This window comes from Haliotis rubra, unplaced genomic scaffold (assembly GCF_003918875.1).
Source record: "Haliotis rubra isolate DU_JTF1 unplaced genomic scaffold, ASM391887v1 Scf125, whole genome shotgun sequence".
Lineage (NCBI taxonomy): Eukaryota > Metazoa > Mollusca > Gastropoda > Lepetellida > Haliotidae > Haliotis > Haliotis rubra.
This window is the reverse complement of record NW_025765170.1, coordinates 720,386-747,549: the sequence shown is the minus strand read 5'-3', so window position 1 is coordinate 747,549 and position 27,164 is coordinate 720,386. Positions and strand designations below refer to the sequence as shown.

Here is a 27,164-nt window from a genome sequence, read left to right as displayed (position 1 = left end):
AGAAGTTGAGTGGTTGGTGAGTGGTTGAGAGTGAGAGTGAGAGGAGAGAGAGTGAGAGTGAGAGTGAGAGTGAGAGTGAGAGGTTGAGTGAGAGAGTGAGAGTGAGAGTGAGGGAGGTTGAGTGAGAGTGAGAGTGAGAGGTTGAGTGAGAGGAGAGAGTGAGAGTGAGAGGTTGAGAGGAGAGGTTGAGTGAGTTGAGTGAGAGGAGAGTGAGAGTGAGAGAGTGAGTGAGAGTGAGAGGTTGAGTGAGAGTGAGAGAGAGTGAGTGAGTTGTTGAGTGAGAGTTGAGTGAGTTGAGAGTGAGAGGAGGTTGAGTGGAGTGAGTGAGGTGGGAGAGGTTGAGTGAGAGGTGAGAGGTGAGAGTGAGAGGAGAGAGTTGAGTGGTTGGGTGAGAGTGAGAGGTTGAGTGAGAGTTGAGTGAGAGAGAGAGTGAGTGAGTGAGAGGTTGAGTGAGAGAGAGTGAGAGTTGAGAGGTTGAGAGTGAGAGGTGAGTGAGTGAGAGGTTGAGTGAGAGTGAGAGGTTGAGTGGTTGGGTGAGAGTGAGAGTGAGAGTGAGAGGGTTGAGTGAGTGGAGGAGAGAGGTTGAGGAGAGAGTGAGGTGAGGAGGAGGTGAGAGGTTGAGTGAGAGTGAGTTGAGTGAGAGTGAGAGGTTGAGGAGTGGTTGAGTGAGAGTGAGAGGAGAGAGTTGAGTGGAGGAGAGGCTGAGTGAGAGAGGAGAGTGAGAGTGAGAGAGTGAGTGAGAGTGAGAGAGGAGGAGTGAGAGAGGTTGAGTGAGAGAGGTGAGAGTGAGTGAGAGGAGAGAGGTGAGAGTGAGTGAGAGGAGTTGAGTGAGAGGAGAGAGTGAGAGGTTGGAGTGAGAGGAGTGAGAGTTGAGTTGAGTGAGAATGAGAGTGAGAGTGAGAGGTTGAGTGAGAGTGAGAGGTTGAGTGAGAGTGAGAGTGAGAGTGAGAGAGAGGTGAGAGGAGAGTGAGTGGTTGAGTGAGAGGTTGAGTGAGAGTGAGAGGAGAGAGAGAGAGAGAGAGGCCTGAGTGAGAGTTGAGTGAGAGTGAGAGTGAGTGAGAGTGAGTGAGAGTGAGAGGAGTGAGAGGTTGAGTGAGAGAGTTGAGTGAGGTGGAGTGAGTGAGAGTGAGAGGTGAAGTGAGAGTGAGAGGTGGTGAGAGTGAGAGGTGAGAGGTTGAGTGAGAGTGAGTGAGAGGGTGAGTGGAGAGGTTGAGGAGAGAGGAGGAGTGAGTTGAGGAGGAGAGTGAGAGTGAGAGTGAGAGGTTGAGGAGAGTGAGAGGTTGAGTGAGAATGAGAGTGAGAGTGAGGAGAGAGGTTGAGTGAGAGTGAGAGTTGGAGTGGTTGAGTGAGAGTGAGAGGAGAGGAGAGGCTGAGAGTGAGAGAGTGAGTGAGTGAGTGAGAGTTGAGTGAGAGAGTGAGAGTTGAGTGAGAGAGGAGAGTGAGAGAGTTGAGTGAGAGGAGAGGAGAGTGAGAAGAGTGAGTGGTTGGGTGAGAGTGAGAGAGAGAGGTTGAGTGAGAGTGAGAAGTTGAGTGGTTGGGTGAGAGTGAGAGTGAGAGGAGAGAGTGAGAGTGAGAGGTTGAGTGAGGTTGAGTGAGAGTGAGAGTGAGAGGTGAGAGTGAGAAGTTGAGTGAGTGGGTGAGTGAGAGAAGGAGGTTGAGTGAGAGTGAGGAGGTTGAGTGAGAGTGAGAAGTTGAAGTGAGTGAGAGGTTGAGTGAGTGGGAGTGAGGAGAGGAGTGAGAGTGAGAGGTTGAGTGAGAGAGTGAGAAGTTGAGTGAGGTTGAGGAGTGAGAGTGAGAGTGAGAGGTGAGGAGTGAGAGAGGAGAGTGAGGAGAGGAGGAGTGAGTGAGAGGTTGAGTGAGAGGTGAGAGTTGAGTGGTTGTTGGTGAGAGTGAGAGTGAGAGTGAGAGGTTGAGAGTGAGTGAGTTGGGTGAGAGTGAGAGGTTGGAGGTTGGAGTGAGAGTGAGAGTGAGGGTTGAGGTGAGAGTGAGAGTGAGTGGTGAGAGTTGAGAGTGGTTGGGTGAGGTGAGAGAGTGAGAGGTTGAGTGAGAGTGAGAGGTGAGAGTTGAGTGAGGTGAGAGTGAGTTGAGTGAGAGTGAGAAGTTGAGTGAGAGTGAGAGGTTGAGTGAGAGTGAGAGGTTGAGTGAGAGGTGAGAGTGAGAGGTTGAGTGAGGGTGAGAGTGAGAGGAGAGGTTGAGAGTGAGAGGAGAGAGAGTGAGAGTGAGAGGTTGAGAGTGAGAGAGTGGTTGAGTGAGAGTGAGAGAGAGTGAGTGAGAGTGAGAGGTTGAGAGGTGAGTGAGAGGTTGAGTGAGAGTGAGAGGTTGAGTGAGAGTGAGTGGTTGAGTTGAGTGAGTGAGAGTGAGAGGTTGAGGAGAGTGAGAAGTTGAGTGGTTGGGTGAGAGAGGAGAGTGAGTGAGAGGGTGAGGAGAGTGAGAAGTGAGAGGAGAGGTGAGAGTGAGAGGTTGAGTGAGAGTGAGAAGGAGAGGTTGAGTGAGAATGAGAGAGAGTGAGAGAGGTTGAGTGAGAGTGAGAGGTTGAGTGAGAGTGAGAGGTTGAGAGAGTAGAGTGAGAGGAGTGAGAGGTGAGAGTGGAGTGGTTGAGTGAGTGGTGAGTGAGTGGTTGAGTGAGTGAGTGAGTGAGTGGTTGAGTGAGTGGTTGAGTGAGTGAGTGATCGAGCATCAGGTGGGGTGAGGTGAGGTGAGGTGAGGTGAGGATTATCATCATGTTCAATACTATTACACTTAATTTTGAAAAAACAAGCATAGTTATCTTTAGAAGAGGTGGGCCTGTCGCCTCTAAAGAAAAATGGTTTTTGAATGGCAAAAGTTTATCTATTGTTAATCAGTATACCTATCTCGGACTATTGTTTTCCCATACCATGAGCTTTAAAAAGTGTGTTATAGATCTGAAATCACATGCTAAGAAAGCTCTTGTTAATGTTATGTCAGTTTCCCAGAATTTTGGAATTTTAACCCCGAAGATATATTTCAAATTGTTTGATTCACAAATCCAACCGATTATGCTTTATGGGTCTGAAATTGGGGGATTTCAACGTCATGAATGTCTAGAGAAACTACACCTTTTAGCATGTTAAAATTTTTTTAAATGTAGCGCAAGCAGCACCAACTTCTATGGTTTATGGAGAATGCGGTAGATATCAGATATATATAAATTCACAAATCAGATGTTTAAAATATTGGTTAAAGATCCTTGGAATGCACGAACAAAGAATCCCCAAACTAGCTTATAACATGCTTGTACATTTAGATGATAGGGGTAAGACAACATAGGCGTCTCATATTATAACTCTTTTATTTTCTCATGGCTTTGGATTTGTGTGGCTAAATCAAACAGTTGGTAATATTAATCTATTTCTTAAGCAATTTCGAGAACAATCTGTTAGCATGTATTATCAAGAATGGCATTCTTGTCTAGACAATAGTTCAAGATACCAGTTGTATAGATCACATAAGAGCTTAATTCAACCAGAACTATATCTGTCAGTACTGATATCTAGAAATATCAGACGCACACTTGTCAATTTTTGATTGGGCTTGTTAGACTTATCAGTAAATAAGGGCAGATGATTTTCAATAGAGAGACGTTTAAGGATATGTCCATTATGTAACTCGGCTATAGAAGATGAAATTCACTTCGCTTTTGTATGCTCACATTATGCTGATTTAAGAAAAAAATATATCCCAAATAAATACCTTTTAAAATATCCTTCATCTGCCTTTGCTTCCATTCTATCCTCCAAAATTGAAAATGTAATACGTAATCTTGCGCTTTATGTAAAACATGCTGTTTTCCTTAGAAGCAATATCTTATCTGAACTGTAATTTCTTTGTGAAATGTCTGTAACATGTGCTGTATATATACTTGTATTACTTGTATATGGGCCGGAGGCCTTAAGTACAATAAATATCTTTGACTTGACTTGACACTAATAAAGTGTATATGTGCATGCATCCAGCTGACTATATTTGTCCATATAGATGGTACTTTTATAGAAGAAGCAGAGTTTATCATGGATACCCAACTCAGACACAGCACACGGTCTCCTACCACACCAGTCCCGTCAGTGTCGAGATCGAATCAGGAGAGGAACAACAAGTACAAGCCTTTCAGCATCTTTTGGTATGACACCACTGGGGATAGAAGCACCGAACTTCACTCTCCATCATAGGGATGATAAGATGGCATACAATCAGCAGCGTCTGATATATTCACCCTAGATCCTCATGTCAACAGGCACTTCTCAAAAGCTCTGGATACTGTTGATGAAATGAGTGTTTTACTCTCAGAAGATACACCTCTGCATAAAGATAAACCCTGAACAAACCTTGACCACAGAATCTCAATGAAGGTTGCGTAGGTTCTTGTGTCAACAAGATGAAGGAAACTCATTTCATTTCATTTCTTTGCCATCGCCCACCAGCGTGGTTATGTGCCCTTAGAATCACCAAGGGAGACAATTCTGATCAACTGTTTGAAATCAAAGCAGGGTTACACGAAGAATGAGAGAGTGAGTGAATATTGTTTCATGCTTTTACCAATATTTCAGAAATAACGCTGCAGTTCGCACCATAAAATGTCACAATGTTGAGAATCAAACTCAGGCATTTCAAGTGACAAGCACATGCTTTAACCACCAGGCTAAATGAGTGTTGTTTTATGCTTTCAGCAATATTTCAGCAATATCACTGCAGTTCGCACTATAAATTGTACTAATGTAGAGTCAAACCCAGGCATTAAAAGTGACAAGCGCATCTTTAATCACCAAGCTATGTGAGTATTATTTTACGCTTTTAGCAATATTTCAGCAATATCACTGCAGTTTGCACCATAAATTGTACCAATGTTGAGAATCAAACTCAGGCACTTCAAGTGACGATCACATGCTTCAACCACCAAGCTAACAACCCCATCCCAACCCCCACCCCACCCCGACTTAAGGTATCCTTGAGGCTAAACATGGAATTACTGTCACACTTGTGAGATGTCACATTCTTCCAAAAGTTCTATTAACACTTCAAACCAGCATGTTTACTTCAAATTGAAATCAGTAATTCAAAATTAGTTCTCATGGAAATGGTATTCGTAACCGCAGCTTAAACAAGGTAAGTCAATAAAACTAAAAAACTATGTTGAATGAAACATTGATTCAAGAATGTATTTCCCTGTGGCAATTTATCATTGACACAACCATCCTAACTATGGAAAGTTTGTCTGTAAATCCTCGGCAAACAGTCAATATGTGTACATTGCTTCACATAAGGCACTTAAACTTAAAGCTATAACGATTTCTTGCCAGTTTTACTCACTGTGAAAAAACAGTAGCTTAATAGAATCATCGACGGATCAAACACTCCGCTGGCAATGTAATTATGCTGAATAAATTTCCTTGAACAAAATACATGAGGATGGAGGATTGGTTAATTTTCTTTGCTTGTGAAGAAAACGAGCCAAAAACTAAAATTTTATACCGCCAATTGCCATCTTGAAAACTGCCGCTCTCCGTAATATGTCATGGCAGCATGAAAGGCACCAGGAGTTGTTAACTCGTTTTTGTTGGAACCCTTTAATCCCTCAAAAGTTAGAATGAAAAGACAACGCATCTTGATATTCACAAGTCTATGACCCTGTCAATCACTGAGGCTATGTGTTGCCAATCTCCATAGCCGTAGCAGCATTTATGGAAAACTTAGAGGAACTTGTGAATAGGAGACATTTCTGATCTTTGTACAGATAATGGTAGTGTTCACGTAGGTTCCTGATTGATGGGCCAAATCCCCTTTCACTTGGCTGAGATTCACAAAACTTCAATCTGGTGGGCTTACAGTGCCAGTAGAAGAGTTGCCACGATAAACGATCACTTGAAGTTTTTTCACCCTGGTCGATGTTGAACTAGCACGGTGGGTTCTTTGGAGGCCCATTCAAACCTCTCATCAAGCTCTCAACACTTTAGACGCTCCTCATTGGCTACCTTAAGCTGCTATTACAGTTTTCCTTCACAAAAGAGTTCTAACAAGGGAAGGTATCTTTTTGGACAATATGAATAACCTTTTCAAATGAAGGCTCGAATTTGTGTGCGTTAAATATTTGACGAAAAGCCAGGCCTCTTGAACTGAATTTTACAGCGTTTCAAGCTATTTATCTTCTACTTTCCTCAAATTTTGAACATGAGAAGAATGTTCCCATAAAAAATACCACATGCATCAACTAGTTTGTCAAAGAGTTTAAAATCTCTATTTTTTATCTTTCTCAGAAATTCTCTAATTACTCAAGGTTGACATGTTTGACAATCTTGATTTAGGAATGACCATATCTTGTAGCTTTTACTTAAAAATTGTTCACGTTTCACCACTACGACAGACCAACCTGCCAAGCTTACGGTACACCCACATCAATGACCCAAAACAAGGGATGGTAATTCTATACATTATCAATTAACAAGTACTTCAAGTGTATAGGGAGATCCAAATTCATTGAAAATGCATCTCTTTCAGCGACGTGGTGATTTGTGATGGGTTCAATATGACTATAAACTCATTTTCTGCTTATTTCACTCATTAGGGATTAAAATTGATACCCACGACCTTGGTCAAGGTTTCAGGTGGCCCTAAGAATTGATTTTAATCTACGAATCAATGTTAAACATGTTATCAGGTCAATCAATAATCAAAATTAATCACTGAGCCTAATTTGGGCATATTGACACTTGATGATCAAGAAAACCCTTGAGCTTTCTGTTGATGGCTTGTGAAACTGCCATGATGGAGTAAAATGAAACAAGAAACATTGGTATGTGTTTGTTCAAGAATGATTGGCAGGTTGATGGTAATTAGAAAAATATTTCCCAGTAAGTGATGTCAAACATTATACTATTCCCATTCGACAGTGTTAAACATATATTCCAGTTGCCATACATATACTATTTGTTGTTAAATTACTACTGTCCAGCTAACTGGTACCATTCCTGTTATTTCTGCTAAAGACTAGCTGTCAAATTCTATTTTCCAGCCAACTGCTGTCATAGATATACTATTCCCACTCAACACTGTTAAAAATATTTTCCAGTTGCCATATCTTTTATCCAGCCAACTGTTAAAATACTATTTTCCAGCCAACTGCTGTCATAGATATACTATTCCCACTCAACACTGTTAAAAATATTTTCCAGTTGCCATATCTATACTATATCCAACAAAGACTGATAAAATACTACTGTCTAGCTAACTGGTACCATTCCTATATTATTTCTGCTAAACACTGTTAAAATACTATTTTCCAGCCAACTGCTGTCATAGATATACTATTCCCACTCAACACTGTTAAAAATATTTTCCAGTTTCCATATCTATACTATATCCAACAAAGACTGATAAAATACTACTGTCCAGCTAACTGGTACCATTCCTATATTATTTCTGCTAAACACTGTTAAAATACTATTTTCCAGCCAACTGCTGTCACACACACACTATACCCACTCAACACTGTTGAAAATATTATCAAGTTGCCATATACATACTATTTCCAATAAAGATTGTTAAATACTTAGCTGCCCAGCTAACTGGTACCATTTGCGTGTTATTCCCAATAAGCAGTTGCCATACATGTACTATTCCATTCCAAACTTTCAAAATACTACTGTCCAGCTAACTGGTTGCATTGCTCTGTTATTCCCAATGAACACTGTCAAAATCCTATTTTCCAGCCAAATGTGTCATACTTTTCCTACTCAACACTGTTAAAGATATTTTCTAGTTACATATACCATTTCCAATAACAACTGTTAAAATACTACTGTCCAGATAACTGGTACCATTCCTATGTTATTCCAAATAAACCTTGTTAAAATACGACCCCGGAAATCTGTAAATACTTAAGTCTAACCCAAGCAAACCAGTGGTTGATAAGATGAGCATCAATGACCATCATTAGTGTAAAATGACAGAGAATCAGCCAGGTCAAACACTGCAAGCACCTGATCCCTGAGCTCATTAGACAGCTTTTAACACAAACTTATGGTACAGGCACCTATTCGACCTCCAGTGTAAAGACTGTGGGCCGTAATACAACATATAGAAGCCCTAGATTTCTCTGTGCAGGAGACCCCTGTGACCTAGACTGTCTCAAGACCTTGAAAGATGAGCTCTTATTCACTTTGCTTCTTTCAACCGACAAAAGATTGATTTAGTTGATATTGGTTGCTAGACCATTGAGAAGAAGGGGACTTCTGAACACAATTCCACATGATTAAAGACAATATTCAGAATTGCTTGGAAAAAAGTCAAGTTTCACCAGAAAAACTTTCAGTGTTTAATTTTACTGAAGAAAACATGTTTGGGAGAGATAAAAGCAAAGCAAAAAGGAATAGTGCCTATCTTAAAAACACCTTGAAGGAGAAGCAAAACAGGTTCACAAGGAACTGCCCTGTGGGAATCTGACAGTCACATAGAGGTGACCTTGATACATTGTTTCCACAAAACTTGTAAATGCCAACCCACAGTCCTTGTGAAGAAGGGTGAGGAAGAGTGATGGTTTTAACTCCATGTTGCCAACAGCGATCATATAACACGGCCATGTGGGGAATCAAACCCAGGACTTCGGTGTGAAGAGTGAATACTTTATACAGAAGGCATCCTTTGCTCTGACATGGGCATAATGTCAGAAGCTGGAACAAACTTTGAGGCGAAAATGTCTTTTTTATAATGCTTAAAATAAAACAGGAGCAGAAAGGTGATCAGAAGCAAGAATGTTATATTTACAAGTCTTGCCAAACTTGCCACTTCCAGAGCAGACAGAAATGAGAGTTTGATTTATTATTATTATAGGATATTTATATAGCGCACATATCCAGGCAACTAGTGCTTGCTCAAGGCGCTGGTGATTCAACACCTGCTTGAACAGTATTTCAGCTATATCTAGGCATGCCAGCTTGATGGGGGAGGAAATCCCACAGAGATGAAAGTCCAGCAATATTCTAGCCATATGGTGGCCGTCTGTAAATAATCAAATCTGGACCAGACAATCCAGTGATCAACAGCATGAGCATCGATCTACGTAATTGGATATGATGATATGTATCAACCAAGTCAGCGAACCTGACCACTGATCCCGTTAGTCGCCTCTTACGACATGCATGGGTTGCTGAAAACAAATTCTAACCGATTCTTCACAGGTAGCCATTATATAGGGTGAAAGTCACCAGCATGGGGCTAGCGTTAACAATCTGTAAAGTAAACTTGACTCTAATGTACTGTGTGACCACTTTTGCACTTGCAATCTGTGGCTCAAGGTGCAAAAAAGGGCAAAAAGAACATTTGACTTGTAAAGTTAATTCTTCAGAGTGCTATAAAGATAATTAAAACATAAGTGCAGGCAGGTCATGGAAACAAAGAACGTATTCTTAAAATGCCAAGCCAGTGTTCAATAAAAGTAGAATTACGTGGCTCTTCAAACAGTCAAGCGATAAGATGTTGCCAAACCAAGAAACATCATCAGGACGAACCACAACAGAAGATAAACATCTGCCACAAGTAATTTGTCCCATCTTGAAAGGATCCTAAGGGTGAGTTAATTTTTTATTTAGTTTGCGCTATACAGGTCTTGCTGAAAAAAGAAGCATTTTTCTGTGACGTAATATCCCACCACCCATCCAGTTGGTGATGGTGCCTCAGCTGTCATTTCGCTGAAAATGGAATAACCCAGTGTCATATTTCAAGTCACGTCTGCACAATGCTGAGACGAAAACCTCAAAAGTAATTTGTCCCATCTTGAAAGGATTCTAAGGGTGAGTTAATTTTTTATTTAGTTTGCGCTATACAGGTCTTGCTGAAAAAAGAAGCATTTTTTCTGTGAAGTCACATCACACGACCACCCATCCAGTTGGTGATGGTGCCTCAGCTGTCATTTCGCCGAAAATGGAATAACCCAGTGTCATATTTCAAGTCACGTCTGCACAATGCCGACACGAAAACCTCAAAAGTGATTGGCTTCTTTCTTTTCCACTCACCTCCTTCCATCACGGACTCAGCATCAGTAACTGTGATGGAGCATTTTAACCCTCTTGAATTCTTATTGTAAACAGTTATGTATGCATGACATACGTTGTTATGATACACACATAAGTTTGGGACAAGATATGACATCTGCTTTCTTGTTTGTTTGTTTGTTTTTTTGTTGGATCAGCAACATTCCAGTAATATGACCACCCGAATCTGGTATCTGGTTAGTGGCCTGTTTAATAGATAGAGATTATTACACGAGAAAGTGTGTCATGTGACTTACACGAAAGGAGTGTGAAATTTTGTATTGCACGAGTTTCGTGTAAGTCGTGTGGCACACTTCCGAGTGTAATAATTTCTATATTATCCATTTTATTCATGTACATTGGTGCAGTAAAACAAGGTAAGCAAGTGTGACTGCCCTGTTCATTGACGTCACGTTCATTTGTTTAATGACGTCACAGAAACAATGGTAATATCACTTTTGCCTGTCAACCATTGTTTCATGATCAGTGTATGAAATAAGCCAAAAATCCAGCCAGACACCAGGGCTGGTAACTTCAAAATGTTACCAGCCCAAAATGGATTTAACCAGACCAAATATGGTGAATTTACTCAAATGTTCCATAAATCACATCTTGTCAAATAAAGTACATGTAGTAAAGTCAATAACATGTACGAACATACCAGTACATGCATCTGTCTGTCAAACGCTAGCAACCAATCACGAAACAGTTCTGATGTCATCCACGCATTTGCATTGTTCTTGTACCTAACATAAACTTCCGGTTTAAAGTCACTACCAAAACAACGGGTAAGGCTAGCCTTGCCAATCACAACTCAAAATTAACTCAGCATCACCTTGCTAATTACAGGTAGTTAATCCTCTCATGCTTCAAAGACTGCCGACTTCTTTTAGGTTAGGGCATATAAGGCCACTCGGTAAAATGCGTGTGTAAACATACTGACCGGTGCTCAGGCATCCGGATATACGAGAAAAAAATGCATATAATTTAGCTTTTTGTACGTGAAAATGACCGTCCGGTTACGGAAACCGGATTTCCGGATAAGTGAGTAATTTTACAACGTTGTGAATTCGTTTTAAGGAATTTTCGTTCGGAGGGTGAGTTTTCCAGATATCTGAGGTTCGGATAAACGGGGCTCGACTGTATATGACACTGGTTATGTTTCACCATATGGATAATAATGGCTTATAAGACATGACTAATAAGCATGTGAATGCATGTATGCATCTGGCAGGGAAAAATGTCTGGCTACTGTTTTTAAAAATACTTGCATGACTCAATGCTAACATCTGCTGATGGGATACAGGGCATGGATTTTGTGTGTTAATCATGTCATTTTGTATTGATCCTCTACATGCCTAGGGTAACATCAGAGAGAACCAGGCTGGATTTGGTCACAACATACCTGACCTGATTCTTATTCAACCATAACAATGGTATCATACTCTTTTCAAATACTAGTTAGCAATAATACTAAAACAAAAACTAAAAACAATACTGAAAAAAATAATACTATTTCCTCACTACTTATTACCACATACATTTTTGATAGACAAAATAATACATGTATAATTGTTATTGGGAATATAGTATTATTATTTTTACATCAATTTTTGTAAATAATGTGTATGGCAGCAGTTGTTGGGTAAATAGTTTTATAATTTTATAGTGTGGGCAAAACAGTATAATACCAAATGGGAAACTTATACACATATGATACCAGTTGGTGGGAAAATAGTATTATAGCTTAGTAATGTAGGAAAATGTCAAATGGGAAAGTAGTTTTTCCTGTAAAACATGACCATCAATACTCACTGTTTCATCAGTGCAGATAGCGGACAGCTGTGTACCAAACATTATTGCTGTGAAGATGCCAAACAAAAGGCCTTCAAATATCAGGAATATTAGTAAAATGGTAGTCGCTGGAGGAGACAGTCCAGAGCATCCTGAAAAAGAAACACAACATTGAGGATAGTGCTGAACAGTGGCTCAAGTCTGTGACCATAATACAGTCAACTGAGGTTAAAATCAGGGGTGGAAATAACCCATTGCCCGATGCCCGAGTCCAGTGTTTTTTTCTGTCGGGCAAGCAAATTTGTATATTACACTGTACCGGTGTCCAGTTGATATTCCAATGTTAATTATGTTGTTTATTTTAAAAAATCAACAAGAAAACGGTCGGTATAATGGAAAAATTATCAGGGCAAGTGATTTTACATGTGCCACTGTACCGGAGTACACTAGCAATTTTAAAGTTATTTCCAACCCTGTAAAATGTGAGTGGGTATGGTTTTACGACACTTTTAGCAATATTCCAAAAATATCATGGCGGGGGACACCAGAAATGGGTTACACACATTGAACTCAGGTAGGAATTGAACCCCGGCCTTCGGCGTGATGATTGAATGCTTTGGTCACTAGGCTCCCCTACAGAAATAACATATTCAAAGGGACCATCAAGTTTAGATCATTATAACCATAGTTGGTATTATGGATTTTGGCTAAAATATACAGGGCTTGGTCCAAACAACAGTTTGTTATATCTTCAGATCATTATATGTGTGTTTGTTATCAACATAGTTTGCTGTACTGTATATGACTGTAGAAAAGCCTCATAGTTGAATCGAGGTTCGAACTTGATACTTGAAATATGCATACAGGGTTCGAAATACCCCATATATTAGTGTGCCACGGCACAGTAAATATTGAAATGACACGGCTAAAAATGTTCTCGGTGCCCTTATGGCACGCCTAATTTTTAAGAGACATGACTCACCTTTAGTCATGTAATCCCCCAAACAATTATTTTTTTCCAAATTGAATAATACCATACATATTTACATTCTCATAAACCGATTTCTTTATTTAACAATAAATTTCAAATGATCATCATCATTGTAATTTATTCTAAATACATGTGGGCATACTCGATTTCTGAAAGACACACCTAAGATATTTGTCTGGTGCCCTAAGGCACACTTAGAAAAAAAAGTATTTCCATCCCTGGCATATAAATGATATGTTCAGTACATAATAGTGGCACATCCAGGATTTTGGAGAAATCATGAAGTCCAAAGGTTAGCGGCAAATGCTCCTCAGGGAAAATGTTTTCGGGGATGGGAGGGAGCAGCACACACCCACACCCCTCCTCTGGATCCGCCCCTGCTCACCAACCTACCTACATCTACTTGTCAGGATCAGTCATCAGAAACAGAATATCAACAAATCGATATTGAATTATTCATGTTAATCCTGTTGTTACAATATCTGGTAACAAAAAGTGTTCATTGTACATCTACACATATGTTCATAATCTATTTGCGGAGCCCATTTCTGGTGTCCCCTGCCGTGATGTTGCTGGAATTTTGCTAAAAGCGGCGTAAAAAACAAACTCAGTCAGTCAGTCATAATCTATTTTTTGAGGTTTTCTCAAAATTTCATTCAATGTTTCTACTACTATTGGTGAAACTGTGTGTCCCTCCGATACCTGCAACTTCCATTTACCCCATTCCATAGGGTCAGTTTACCACATTCTGTGACATTATTCACAGCAACCATAATCATATTACCACTACAGACACCCAGAATTAAACCTTGACAAAGAATGGATTCCATTTCATAAAAGACATACTTTGACTTGTACAGAGTAACCAGAAGTTACATGATATAGTTTTTTCACCAACAAAAATAGTTTGATGAAAGCGTAACCTCTAAATAGACCAACCCTTCCTACTGGATCATTTTACAGTAATCGAAAATAGGCTTTACTATTTCCCATGTGGTTAGACTGTGTGAAGCCTATTACTGGTGCCTTTCACCATGATAATGTTGGTATATTTTGAAACAAGTTCAAAATCCCCACAGACTCATTCTGGCATGCTCCTAAAGCTACAAGCAAGAATTACCAGGGCACTGTTCCTGGATGGTTGGGTTGTTGTTTCACGCCACACTCAGCAATATTCCAGCTATATGGCGGCAGTCTGTAAATAATCGAGTCTGGACCAGACAATCGAGTGATCAACAGCATGAGCATCATACTACGCAATTGGGATAGGATCACATGTGTCAAGCAAGTCAGCAAGCCTGACCACCCAACCCGTTAGTCACCTCTTACGACAAGCATGGGTTGCTGAAGACCAATTCCAACCTGGATCTTCACAGGTTACTGTTCCTGGAATCTCAACATCATAGATTGCAAAAGAAAGGGTGTAAATTGTTATATTTTACAACTAATGATAACGTTTTTCACAACTTCAATGTTATTTAAACAGCTTTATATCTATAATAATGATATTAATAATTATCATAGTTAACAAAACTTGAATAAAAACAAATCTTTGCCTCAAAAATGTACAAAATTCCAAACTAAAACTACTGTTCAACATCTTCCTACGCCGAATTACACGTCATCATTGCCATCCGAAATATCAGCTTCAGATTTCAGATGTCTAACATCTGATAGATTTGATCAAGTCAAGAAATAATTGGCGCAAGTGCACAAAACTGGAGCAAAAAATGCCCACAGATGATCGAAGCAGTGAAGTGCGTAACTCTGTCCAAATTAATCTTTATCACATTGCTTATCACAATCAATCCTGTCCGCATGTCAAGTTCACTTGCTGATACTTACGAGGAATCTGACATAACGAGCTATCAGTCATCTTGTCTTTATTATTGATAATCATTTAACAGATTTCTCGTAACCTTTTTTACCCTAAACACAAACTTTACATCGTCATATTTGCATCCGAGAGTAGGAAACGATATTCGGAGAACCTTTCATGTCCCAGTAAATAAATTCTGTTTTGCTTCTACTCTGGAGTTAAGGAATTACCAATGATTTGTTTGCTTAGAGTAATTTCTTTAAAACTCAGGCTATAATTGATATGAGATTGAAGAGGTGTCAAATGTATTTATGATTGGGATAATTAAATTTTCCGTCACTCTTTACTTAAAAATTAAGGAATATCATATTTTTTGCCATTTCTTAAACTTTTCCAGAGGCAATATCTAAAATTAGAATTTCTTATTTTTTCACACTTAACTGTCATATCAATTATACTTCAATCTGAGATTTGACAAACTAGCAAGAGAACCTTATGATCATTAATAGTGACTGAGTTCAGTTTTACGCCGCTTTTAGCAATATTCCAGCAGGGGGACACCAGAAATGGGCTTCACACATTGTACCCATGTGGGTAATCGAACCCGGTGGTCTTCAGTGTGACAACCACTAAGCTAGCCCACCATCCCAATGATCAACAATAACATATGCAGTGACATATACATTATAATTACAGGGTGTTTTATAAAAGTTAACGCTTTCACTTTTATTATTTCATGTTTTTTGTTTTGTTGTGTTTCCTCTGTTGCATTTTGTCTAATATGTATATTTTTATTTTTATTTTTTTTTTTTTGGGGGATAGGTGTTGGTTAAACAGGTTTTGATATCACGTTCAAGATAATTGCACTTGGCATATATTAGGGGAGGCAGGGTGATTAATGACCTGAGACCTTAGCGATCTTAGCGCTATGACCATTATAACTCTAGGTTAGGGTGTGGGAATTACGATCATATTAGATTGCTTTGTGCTTTTGGGTCCAGTCCAATATATAGTCAAGTGCATTCACACATTGTACCCATGCGGGAATCGAACCCCAGTTTTCAGCATGACAAGAAGACGCTTTAACCATAAGGCTACCCCAATGCCCCGAGTGTCTAGAAGGATACCATGAAGGGAGATCAGTCCATATTGGCACTCTTTATTTGGAATTATCACCAAAAATGCATGTAACATGGACACAGAGAAAAATTTCCCCACACTGGAGAAAAAGTTGCACTGTACACGACACGCACACGCACACGCACACACACACACACACACCTGTGTATGCAATCAATCGAATCTGAGGCATGACTGCTAAAAGCTCACCCACAAAGCTACCCCACTGACCTGATTTCTTTGTTTGTTGTTTAAAACCTCACTCAGTAATATTCAAGCTATATAAGAACTGTCTGTAAATAATTGAGTCTGGACACAGCAATCCAGTGATTGACATCATGAGCATCGATCTATGTATCTGGGACATGATGACATGCATCAGCCAGGTCAGTGAGCCTGACCACCAATCCCTTTAGTCGCTTCTGACACCAAGCAGCCCGGATTGAATTAGATTGTCAGCCTGAAGACAATGATAACCTACAGAACAACAGAATACGTCATCCAGCCCTTCGTGCCAGCTGTGTTATTTGATGAATGTTATTTGACAGACTCTACTTGGTGATGAATACCTTAAGTATAGAAAGCTATGAGCCAATACTATACGCATCCTCAGACCGAAACCCAATCTTCTCACACCACACGTACGACAATCAATGTAATAAGTGCTGCTGGGAATTTAATCACTGATTAGGGCACTTCTTGGCAAACGGTCTAGAATGGTTGGCGCGTAGCTATTATAACCAGCAGACCTCAGATCATAGTTCAGTCCAGACCTCTAGTCGTTTATCCCTTACCCTCACAGAGTGTTAACTGTAAACAGTGTGATATGATCACTATGATTACAATACTAATATTTAGTTGTTTAGCAGAGTAAGGTTTTTTGCTGCGTATAGCAATATTTCAGCAGTATCATCTCAAATGGGCTTCTGAAATAATTGGGTCTGGACCAGACAATCCAGTGATCAATATCATGAGCATTGATCTATACGATTGGGATACGATGACATGGGTCAACCAAGTCAGCAAGCCTTGACCACCCGATCCCATTACTTGCCTCTTACAACAAGCATGGGTTACTGAAGATCAATTCTAAGCCAGATCTTCATGGGTTCTGCAGTATACAATAGCTTTTAATGATATCTGCTGGAATGGTAATGATATCTGCTAGAATGGTAATGATATCTGCTGGAATGGTAATGATATCTGCTGGAATGGTAATGCGTTTACTGGAACTCAAACCTGTGTGCCGCCATATAGCTGGAATATTTCTGAGAGCAGCAAAAAACTAAACTCACCCACTCACCCAAACTTGTGTTGACAGTCCTATAACAATATTCTCTATATTCACAGATAAAAAGTGAACATTGATAGTCATTGATATTTATACTTTCTGCATTAATACTGAAGACAAGAAACTAACATCAGAGAAGTGTGAGTGAGTGAGTGAGTTTAGGTTTACATCCCATTTAGTAAAATCCAGCAATATCACGGCAGGGGACACCAGAAACGGGCTTCATGCATTGTACCCATGTGGGGAATCAAACCCGGCATGAATATTAGAGAAGACATTCACAGAGCCAAATATGAATTTGAGAGAATTGAAAATCATGATGATGAATTAGATGAGTCTGCAGAAACATTTGTCATAGATCTGGGTGAGCCAGAAAATACACCATGTTATGTTATGACTTATCATATAATCTTAGATAACAACTTACAGATGCTACATTCAAAATCATGAAACTGTCATCCACCTTACTTTGGGCATCATTTTACTTTGTCTTGCTCACAACAGTTACAAAACAGATGGAAATTAATATGAGAAAAGATTTTGTTTTCGTTCTGTGTAGGTGCCTAGTGATCTTACTACAGTTTTCTACATAGCAAAAGAATGACAACATTCTAGGTGATACATTTGTATTACCCTCTCCACACTCAAACAAATTAAACAAAATCAAGCCTTGTTTTAAAGTATTCACCTAAATTAGCTATTTGAGAAAAGCATTATCACAAATACTGAAATTATATATGTTCCATTATATTTGTTATAAGCATGATAAGCTGCACAAAAAGACAAGGACAGATATACCAACCTTGCCTCACACCAACACAACAGAAAATTAATGCCGTAATACAGATAAATAGTCAGTACTTAGAGAACACATAATGAAAATTATGAATTTCATTAGAGATTAGATGATTATGATTTCATCATCTTGATTAGAATTCATCATCTTCAACAATATGGTTAGAAAAAAGTGAACCAGAGATATAAACTGAACAAAGTGTCATTGAAATCTGATCATCTCTAATGTCATATCCCTCTGCAAGAAGACCTAAGGACGCCTTCATATTGGGTCTTATCTATCAAGGAATCTATAAGGGCTTAAGGTTACATTTGTGTTCTGCAAAGGGGCAAAGAAAAGAACATGAATCGTTTTGAAATCAGGTACCTGAGTGCCTCGAGAAATCACACATCCTAGATATATTCTGGGTTATGAAATTTCACTCTGGGTTAATCTGACACAGTCATCTGTTGATGCGTCATTAGATCTTCATCAAGAGTTATATCAGAGAAATGAATCTGAATTTTAATGCTACTGACATACACTACCAAGTTTTACACAAACACAACAGTAGGAAAAGTCATGGTTCCCATTAAGGTTAAGGCCAGAACCTTAATACTTTAAAGCACAGCCCGAGGAATCACTTGGCAATAATTACCTTGAAGGTCCATCTCTATTACATTTTGCCAACTGTCTACTCTCCATACAGAGATGAACACTTTTTCAAAATCTACAAAAGCACATAACAACATTTTACATGTCTGTAACAGCTAAATAGGATTATGGAACTAAGCCAATGAAGCAATACTCACTGTCTAGGGCTGATAAGGGAAAACAAGTGTTTGAGTGACAGCAGGAATAAACACTATGAAGCATTGGGGGAGTGAGTGAGCGAGTTTGGTTTTACGCCGCTTTTAGCAATATTCCAGCAATATCACGGCGGGGGACACCAGAAATGGGCTTCACACATTGTACTCATTTGGGGAACCAAACCCAGGTCTTCGGCGTGACAAGCAAACGCTGTAACCACAAGACTACCCCACCGCCCCTAAACACAATGAAGCAATGGGGGAGTAAGTGAGTGAGTTTACTTGCTCAGTTAGGCAGTACTTCTGGTATAATACTGATAAACCTAGGATCATAATCATTTCAAATCATGGATTCAAACCCATTATGTTTTTCAAGCCTCAATAGCATTGCCTTTGGCAACTGTTAGTTCAAGATAGCAGGAATAACCAAGATTATATAGGTGTTTCATTTTTTCTCTTCGGTAAAACTCAAAAGTATGATTTGAGTGGACAGACTAAGAATCATAATCAGGATGTATTTTGGATTTAAACCCCTGATTAAAGGATTCCAGCACTCTTACGTTATAAAGACAGTCAGTTGAGGCAGGTCAGACAACTGAGCCACCCCTGCCCTCACTAAGGGTCCGGTGGGGTATACTGGTCAGTGTTAAACAGCTAAAAGTGAGTGAGTATAGTTTTACGCCACTTTTAGCAATATTCCAGCAATATCACGGCGGGGGACACCAGAAATGGGCTTCACACATTGTACCCATGTGGGGATTCGAACCCGGGTCTTTGGCGTGACGAGCGGACGCTTTAACCACTAGGCTACCACACCGCCCAAACAGCTAAAAACCTATTGTATACATGTTGTTTCATGAAAGATTAATGTAAAAGAGTTCATAAAAATCTTCAAGGCTTCAATCAATACTTTAATGAGTATCGTCAATGAGTATAATATATTATAAAGTTTGTACATAACTAGAACTAATGAAACAACACACCAGCTGATGAGAGTTCGGTATTTTGTAAACAGGAATCACAGTAATGAAAAGAAAGCAGACCCAGCTGTTTCCCTCGCAGACTGATGATCTGCATTTGCACAGAGATGATTCTGCATTTTAGACTTTGGTCTGCGATGCTTTGACTGACATAGATGAAACTATACGAACCGAAGACCCCAAGTTTTACTGATTAATGACTTGTGACACCCACCCTGGTTCCCAACATCAGGATGGCCATCACCAGACTTAAAGGCAGCCTTAACCAATGCAGCATGGTTGGTCAGACTGCTGGACTGGTTTATGCATGTCACTGCATCCTAACAGCATTGATAGATGCTCATGATGTCAATCACTGGGTTGGCCGGACCAGACTCAAGTACTTACAGACTGGGCTTTACTGCATGTGGCAACGACTAACTAAAAGCTATAAAAAGGATCATTGGGAATAGGAGGATACAGAGTGAGTCTTTCCGGAAAATGTTTGGTGAAAAATGTGCAAGAAGATTGTGTAACTGACCTGGTGAGAGAGAGTGAGTGAGTAACCCTTCATGTTCCATTAGGATTCTTTTCAGGAATGGTTCACTGTCAGCCATGAGTCCTTGATCAAAGGGAAACTACTTAATGCTGGGTGAAGGTTGTTTTGCATTGCATGCTTCAATATCAGTACATTGCATCACACTGATCTGCATGTACATCATTGAGTCTGAATAGGACCAACCAGTGGTTGATATAATGAGCAACACTTACTAACATTGCTATCAAACTTTCCAAATGTTGCTGTTATACTGTGACCCATGAAGATCCAGGTTAGAATATTGATCTTCAGTAACATATGCTTGTAGTAAGAGGCGACTAACGGGATCGGGTGGTCAGACTCGCTGACTTGGCTGACACATATCATCGGTTCCCAATTGCACAGATGGATGCTCATGCTATTGATCACTGGATTGTCTGGTCCAGACTTGATTATTTACAGACCGCCACCATATAGCTGGAATATTGCTGGGTGCGGCGTAAAACAACAACCCAACCATCCAGGAACAGTATGCCCTGGTAATTCTTGCTTGTAGCTATAGGAGCACGCCAGAATGAGTCATTCACTCACTGTTATACTGTGAGAAACAAATGAAGGATCACAGGAAAATTCAAAATTAAATTAAATTTATTTTATTCATTTGATATTTTCCAGTTTTCATCATCAGCTTCAGTGGAAAATAATAAAGGAATTCATGAATTTTGATCCTTGATTTGTTTCTCTCAGTATATTACAGCCAGAAGACATAACAGCACCAAATAGTGCCAAGGGCCAAGACACTGTTGTTCACTAGCTCACAAAGTTTAAGTTTAGTAGAAAGGTGATTGCAAATTCTTAAGTAATACTGAACCGGAAAAAAACCTTCATCACCATTTCTATGTATGCCTCCAGCTGCCTTACTAAAAACGTTACATGCACTTGTGGTCTAACGACATTGATCCTCAATTTTAACCAATCACTTGCTTAGTTATTTCTATTTGAAACATGACACCTACCAACAAGTCTTACCAACACATGGGGTTGGTTCAACATACAAAGAAACCAGTTAACTAAAGCACAAATAACTAGGCCAGTGAAGGTCACTCAAAACCTTGCCACTTTTGTGGTGAGGTGAGGTGAAATTGGGATAAATGTTGTACTTGAGAATATTTCGCTCATATGACGACGTGCATACGTGTGTATGTGCGCCTGCTTGTACTAGCCCAGACTTAAGCTGGTTTTATAGTGCTAACTCACTGATGCTGTGCCGCAGTGAAGCATGAATACCCCACTCAGACACATTATACTGACTCCGAGCCGACCAGTCCTTGTTGTACCCATTAATGCTGAGCGCCAGTTTTTTAACGTCTTTTGGTATGATGCGGCCGGGGATCAAACCCGCGACCTTCCGCTCTCCGGGCGGACACTCTAACCACAACACCACAGAGGAGGTCTGCCACTTTAGTGCCTTCACCCTGACAATGGTACATCAAGGTTAATCTAACTTCAATAAAAACTTGCGTTCTTGTAAACAAAATGTCCTTTTTCTGTAAGACCCTGAGAGTGAATATTACCTTCAAGAAAACGTATTAACAGATTGTTTGAAATACTATAGTTAATCTATAATGGCAAAACAGATTAATAAAAGTACTTGGATGCTCTTCAACGGTTTTGAATATTATATGTACAGATAACAAATAAAAACAGGTGTGATTTGTCTTGAAACTGCTTTCCATAGTATTTCCGTAAATTTTAACGAGATCAGTTTAATATGGAAGAAAGTTGCCACCCTGAGACCAGTTAACCTATGAAAAGTGTAAGGTGAGGATGCATAACACTAGCATATCCTGGCCTGGGTAAGGGACACAACTCTGTACAACAAATGTTGCAGCACCTTAGAAAGTTGCCATCCTGATGCCAGTGAACCTATGAAAAGGGTTAGGTGATGATGAACAGGAGATCGTGGCCTGGCTAAGGTACACAACTCTGTACAACGAATATTGCAGTATGTTAGGGATATGTTTCTTGCCTGATGCCATATTCCAGCCATAAAACAAGACATCTTAATAATCAAGTCAACTGAACTGACAAGTGAGTGACTGAGTTTAGTTTTACGCCGCTTTTAGAAATATTCTTACAAATATCACAGCGGGGGATGCCAGAAATGGGCTTCACACATTGTACCCATGTGGGGAATCGAACCTGATTCTTCGGCGTGACGAGCAAACACTCCAACCACTAGGCTACCCCACTCGCCCCTCAACTGACAAGACAATCCAGTGATATCAAGATGCGTATGTAGGAAGGGATTTGGGAAGTTTTGGTTTTTCAAATAATTACACAAACAAACATATTTAGAGGGTTACACCGGATTTGAACATGATTGATAAACTAATACATACCTTTCCAGTCACTGCCCAGACAGCTGATGAAATGATTGATGGCTAGGTACAAGGCATGGATTGATATCAAACAAATATACAACTGAAACAAACAAGAAAATATAAATTAAACACATATCACAGCCCAGAGAAGCAATGACACAACTTGATCCAATAACGAAAAACAATCGAGTTATCACAAATCCTGACAACCACTGCACTGACTGGCACAAGGGGAATTACACGTGGAATCTATTAATTTAATTCATTAGACTTTTTATCCAAATCAAAGGGAGTCAAGGAGTTCTTGAGATTTGTTACTGTAATATTTGAATGTTGGGGACTTAACTTTCAATGTAGGGTTATTACAAGTTCTCTTTACTTCCATGCTAATACTGAACCTGCAGTGCGTTCAAAAAATGCAAACTCAGCACAAACTGGTTCATTTTTTAAATGGGATTAAGATAATGGAATGTAATAGTTACTCCATACAATTCAATTATTTCTTAACACCTCATGTGATTGCGATTCAATACGGTTTGTCACAATCAGGTTTACACTAAAATGTGACCTTTCTTTAAGAAGATCTGACGACCCCTACGTAGAGATCTCTTCAGGTCAGTTTTCTGAGCAGCAAATAAGCATCACGTCTCATTGCATAAGTTCATGGAATCTGCACTAAAGAGTATGTACTTTAGGGGGTATGTTTGTACTTTATACAGGTGTTCTAAGACAGACTGAAACAAGAGGTAAGGATATTGCAGCAGAATTTGTAATGATTGCTTGTTGGTTTGTTGTTTAACGCTGCACTCAGCAATATCCCAGCTATATGGCAGCAGTCCTTAAATAATCAAGTCTGGACCAGACAGTCCAGTGATCAACAGCATGAGCATCGATCTACGCAACTGGGATACGATGACATGAGTCAATCAAGTCGGCGAGCCTGACCACCCGATCCCGTTAGTTGCCTCATTCGACAAGCATTGGTTACTGAAGACCAATTCTTACCCGGATCTTCACGGGTCCAAAAATTTGTAATGAGGTGTGTCAAGGCTCGATTTAGTGCCTTGTTACTTGCACTTGTATTATTACAAAGTGCAATTTAGTTATTAGTCTAACTTGCACCAGGTGCAAGTCAATTTTTGGGTGGTAAACTTCTGAATAAAACATCTAAATAATTCAAAAGCATATTCTTTCATGTCATATTGTAGTAAAAGCAGTGCAACTGGAATTTGGCTGGTGCAACTAGGTTTTTATTGTAGGTTGCACCTGGTGCAAGTAGGTTAACATCTCTTAAATCGAGCCCTGTGTGTTATGAGACAACATTAAGATGTCAGTGTAACAATACTGCATTGTTAAGGCTATTTCAAATACATGAATACCACCATTCCGTAAAGTAGTTTCTGAGATATTTAATAAAGACATTTTAGTTTTGCAGCAGCATCAGCAATGACGATAAACATAACAAAGAGAGTGCAGACGACTGTGATTAAAAACTCACTATCATTATCTTTTACACAAAGTGAAAGAGGAAAACTTAATACTTAATCTAAATGTCATACTAAAACGAAAACCCCATTATACAAAGTTGAAAAAGTCGAAGTTTTTCAAAGTATGATTTTTTTCACCATTTAAATAAACTACGACATATATTATCTAAAGTTTCTGTCTGTGCTGCAATTTTGGTGAAGTCGAAATCCATAGACAGACAACACTGATGACGGATTGATGGAGGATGGACAGCGAGAAATGCCACAAGCTCACTTGAACCTTCAGACACGGGGAGCCAAGGAAGTTAGAGTACTGGCTAGCCAGCAGATCCTAGCGTAACATATCACTCAGGAGTCGCCATAAGGTATAGTGAGTGAGTAGGTGAGTTTTACACACTTAGCAATATTCCAGCAATATCATGGCAGGGGACACCAGAAATGGGCTTCACACATTGTACCCATGTGGGGAATCAAACCAAGGTCATCAGCGTGACGAGCAATCACTTTAACCACTAGGCTTCCCATCCAATAAGGTATATACTCACGGTAAAAAGTACGAAATATTTCTGATTGTTTTCGCCCACACAGTTGTTCACCCAAGGACAATGGTGGTCCATTTTGCGCACACATCGCTGACACACACTGAAACAAATACAAAAGAAAGAATGAATACAATTTGCAATTTACAGAATTCTCAGTGATGCCTCGAAAGTATTTCCTGGTCTGTCAGTTTAATGTTTAAAATTCAGATAAATTCCAGCTGGGCTGGTAAGTTAATAAAGTGACAGCCAGGTTAAAAAGTTCCAGTTAAGAAAAAGTTCCAATTCAATTTTTCCAGAATTCAACAGACACGCAGAACTGGCTATTAATTTAGATCATTGGGTTTGAAAATCATTGACTACATATTGATCAATTATCGATAAATATCAAAGAAGCAACTTTGAGTCGAAATGACAAAAAAGAAAGAAATCAACATATTTCACGTCACCAATGAGTGGTGCCACATGTATGCATGGATTTCAAACAAAAACTCACTCTGAACAATATTTAGAAGTGGCCCATGAATATTGATGTAACTGTGTGTTGTGAATGTAAATTAAACTTTAATTCATCGCAATAGTTTATGTAGGATATTACTGACGACACAATCTCAATCAGTAATCATTATTCAGGGATGACAATAGGTATGAGTGAAACAAGAGAAAAATAAACCAGGGGACGGGGGCGGCAGGTTTAGACGAATCACAAGAATGACTCCTGCTATCAAATCTGCAGAAAATTCTCATCCCTAATTATTAGCTCTTCCCATCCATGATATTACCGATAGTTGATCTTTTAAACCAGCCCTACAGATTTGTATCACAAAATTCAATAACCACCATACCCTGTGGAAAATTCAACAGTTTTCACCCTGCTTGATGTGACAGGCCACAGAATATAAATTGAACTGTTCAACAATCAAGAACATTATCTGCAGTATATTAATATCAGGTCATTATCCAAATGCAATATAAATTGATACCCTTTATCCTAAAAACTAATTTTGTTATCCTAACAACAAATTTCTAACCAAAAATATCAGTCACAAAATCAGCTCAAGTTTTAAAAGCTGACCATCCAGCTCAAAAACATCATCAAAACAGGGCCTTACGCGACGCAAATGTGTGTCCAGTATGCACAAATGTAGAGAATGGACGCAAATAAAAATTCACTGCGTCCAGAGGGGGACAAAATATTATTCACTGAACTGAACACATCTATGACTTTTTGTTTGGTTGTTTCTTTCAGAGCAGTTATGTACATCATTTCATCCATCAGTCCACATGATCAATGATTCATTCTAAAGAAATTATCAAAACAGAGTAATTTACACCAATACTTCACAGGACATTCATATTGCCTGCAAGGACTCCTAAAACTAATCATTAGGGGTCCCTGGGACCCCATGTTTGTGAGTCAAGGTAAAACCCTGCATCCCATCTGGGATCATCAGGCAGACGGGCATTTTAATTGCTGTTGAAATGCAAGCAAACCCCAAGCGACTAATGTGGATGAATAAGAGTATGGTGGAGAGACAAGGATTAAGTGAGATGAACTATGGGTCAAGATTATATCACTTATATTTCCACACACCTTACGTGTGTGAGGGTGTATCTTGTATTCCAGAAGTCAATACGTCTGACTGGGTCACAGTTATGCACAAAAATCTGAAGGCCAACCTGTGGGCATAGCTTTCTGTTATTTTCAGTGACATGCCTTGTCAGCAAAGAAATCATTTTCAGTGGGATATTTTGTGGTCACAGTAGTCGTTTATTTGTGAAAAGAGATGATTGTAGAGGATTGAGGGTTCAGGCTGGCTGACATAGCTGTCCCTGTATCCTGACAATGCTGACAGGGTGGGTGGTAGCTCTTAATATCAACCACTGGTTTAATTGCAAACCTTTACTATCTACAGGATGCATCAGAGTGTATCTACAGGATGCATCAGAGTGTATCTACAGGATGCATCAGAGTGTACCTACAGGATGCATCAGAGTGTATCTACAGGATACATCAGAGTGTATCTACAGGATGCATCAGAGTGTATCTACAGGATATCTACAGGATGCATCAGAGTGTATCTACAGGATGCATCAGAGTGTATCTACCGGATGCATCAGAGTGTATCTACAGGATGCATCAGAGTATATCTACAGGATACATCAGAGTGAATCACTTTAGTCTTACGCCACATTTAGCAATATTCCAGCAATATCACGGCGAGGGACACCAGAAATGGCTTTCATACACTGTACCCATGTGAGGGATTGAACCCGGATTTTCGAAGTGACAAGCAAACGTTTTAACCACTAGTCCACCGATGAGATGCCAACCCTCATTTAGCCAAATTAGTATTTCAGCCAAAAACTGATGCAAAAAATAGTATTTTTTTGCCAAAATTAGTATTAACTTTTCCAAGGAATGTTCATATTTAACCAAAAAAATATATAGATATTCTAAGAACTTGTTATTAACATTGCACTCACCTAAATCAGTAGTAAGCATCCACATATAGCTTGATACTGAATAAAATGTGGTTGAAACTTATTGTGTATATATATGGTAAGTATACTCTTTGATAATTTAATTTAATTAGTTTTGAAATATTCACATATTTT

General features: G+C 39.4%; 1 protein-coding gene across 4 annotated transcripts in view; it reads right to left on the bottom strand.

The window, feature by feature from the left end:
• LOC124266358 (palmitoyltransferase ZDHHC3-like) overlaps window positions 1-27,164 on the bottom strand; it is a 115,663-nt gene that overhangs the window by 42,670 nt on the left and 45,829 nt on the right. For 2 of the 4 annotated variants that reach the window (XM_046701166.1, XM_046701167.1), the window contains 4 exons: window positions 24,552-24,648; window positions 22,538-22,619; window positions 20,139-20,219; window positions 11,856-11,986 (listed from right to left, as the gene is read on the bottom strand). In XM_046701166.1, the coding sequence (XP_046557122.1) occupies window positions 11,856-11,986; window positions 20,139-20,219; window positions 22,538-22,619; window positions 24,552-24,648 (391 nt within the window). Of the gene's footprint in view, window positions 1-11,855; window positions 11,987-18,641; window positions 18,651-20,138; window positions 20,220-22,537; window positions 22,620-24,551; window positions 24,649-27,164 lie in introns of all 4 variants that reach the window. The other 2 variants (XM_046701168.1, XM_046701169.1) reach the window with 2 other exon arrangements.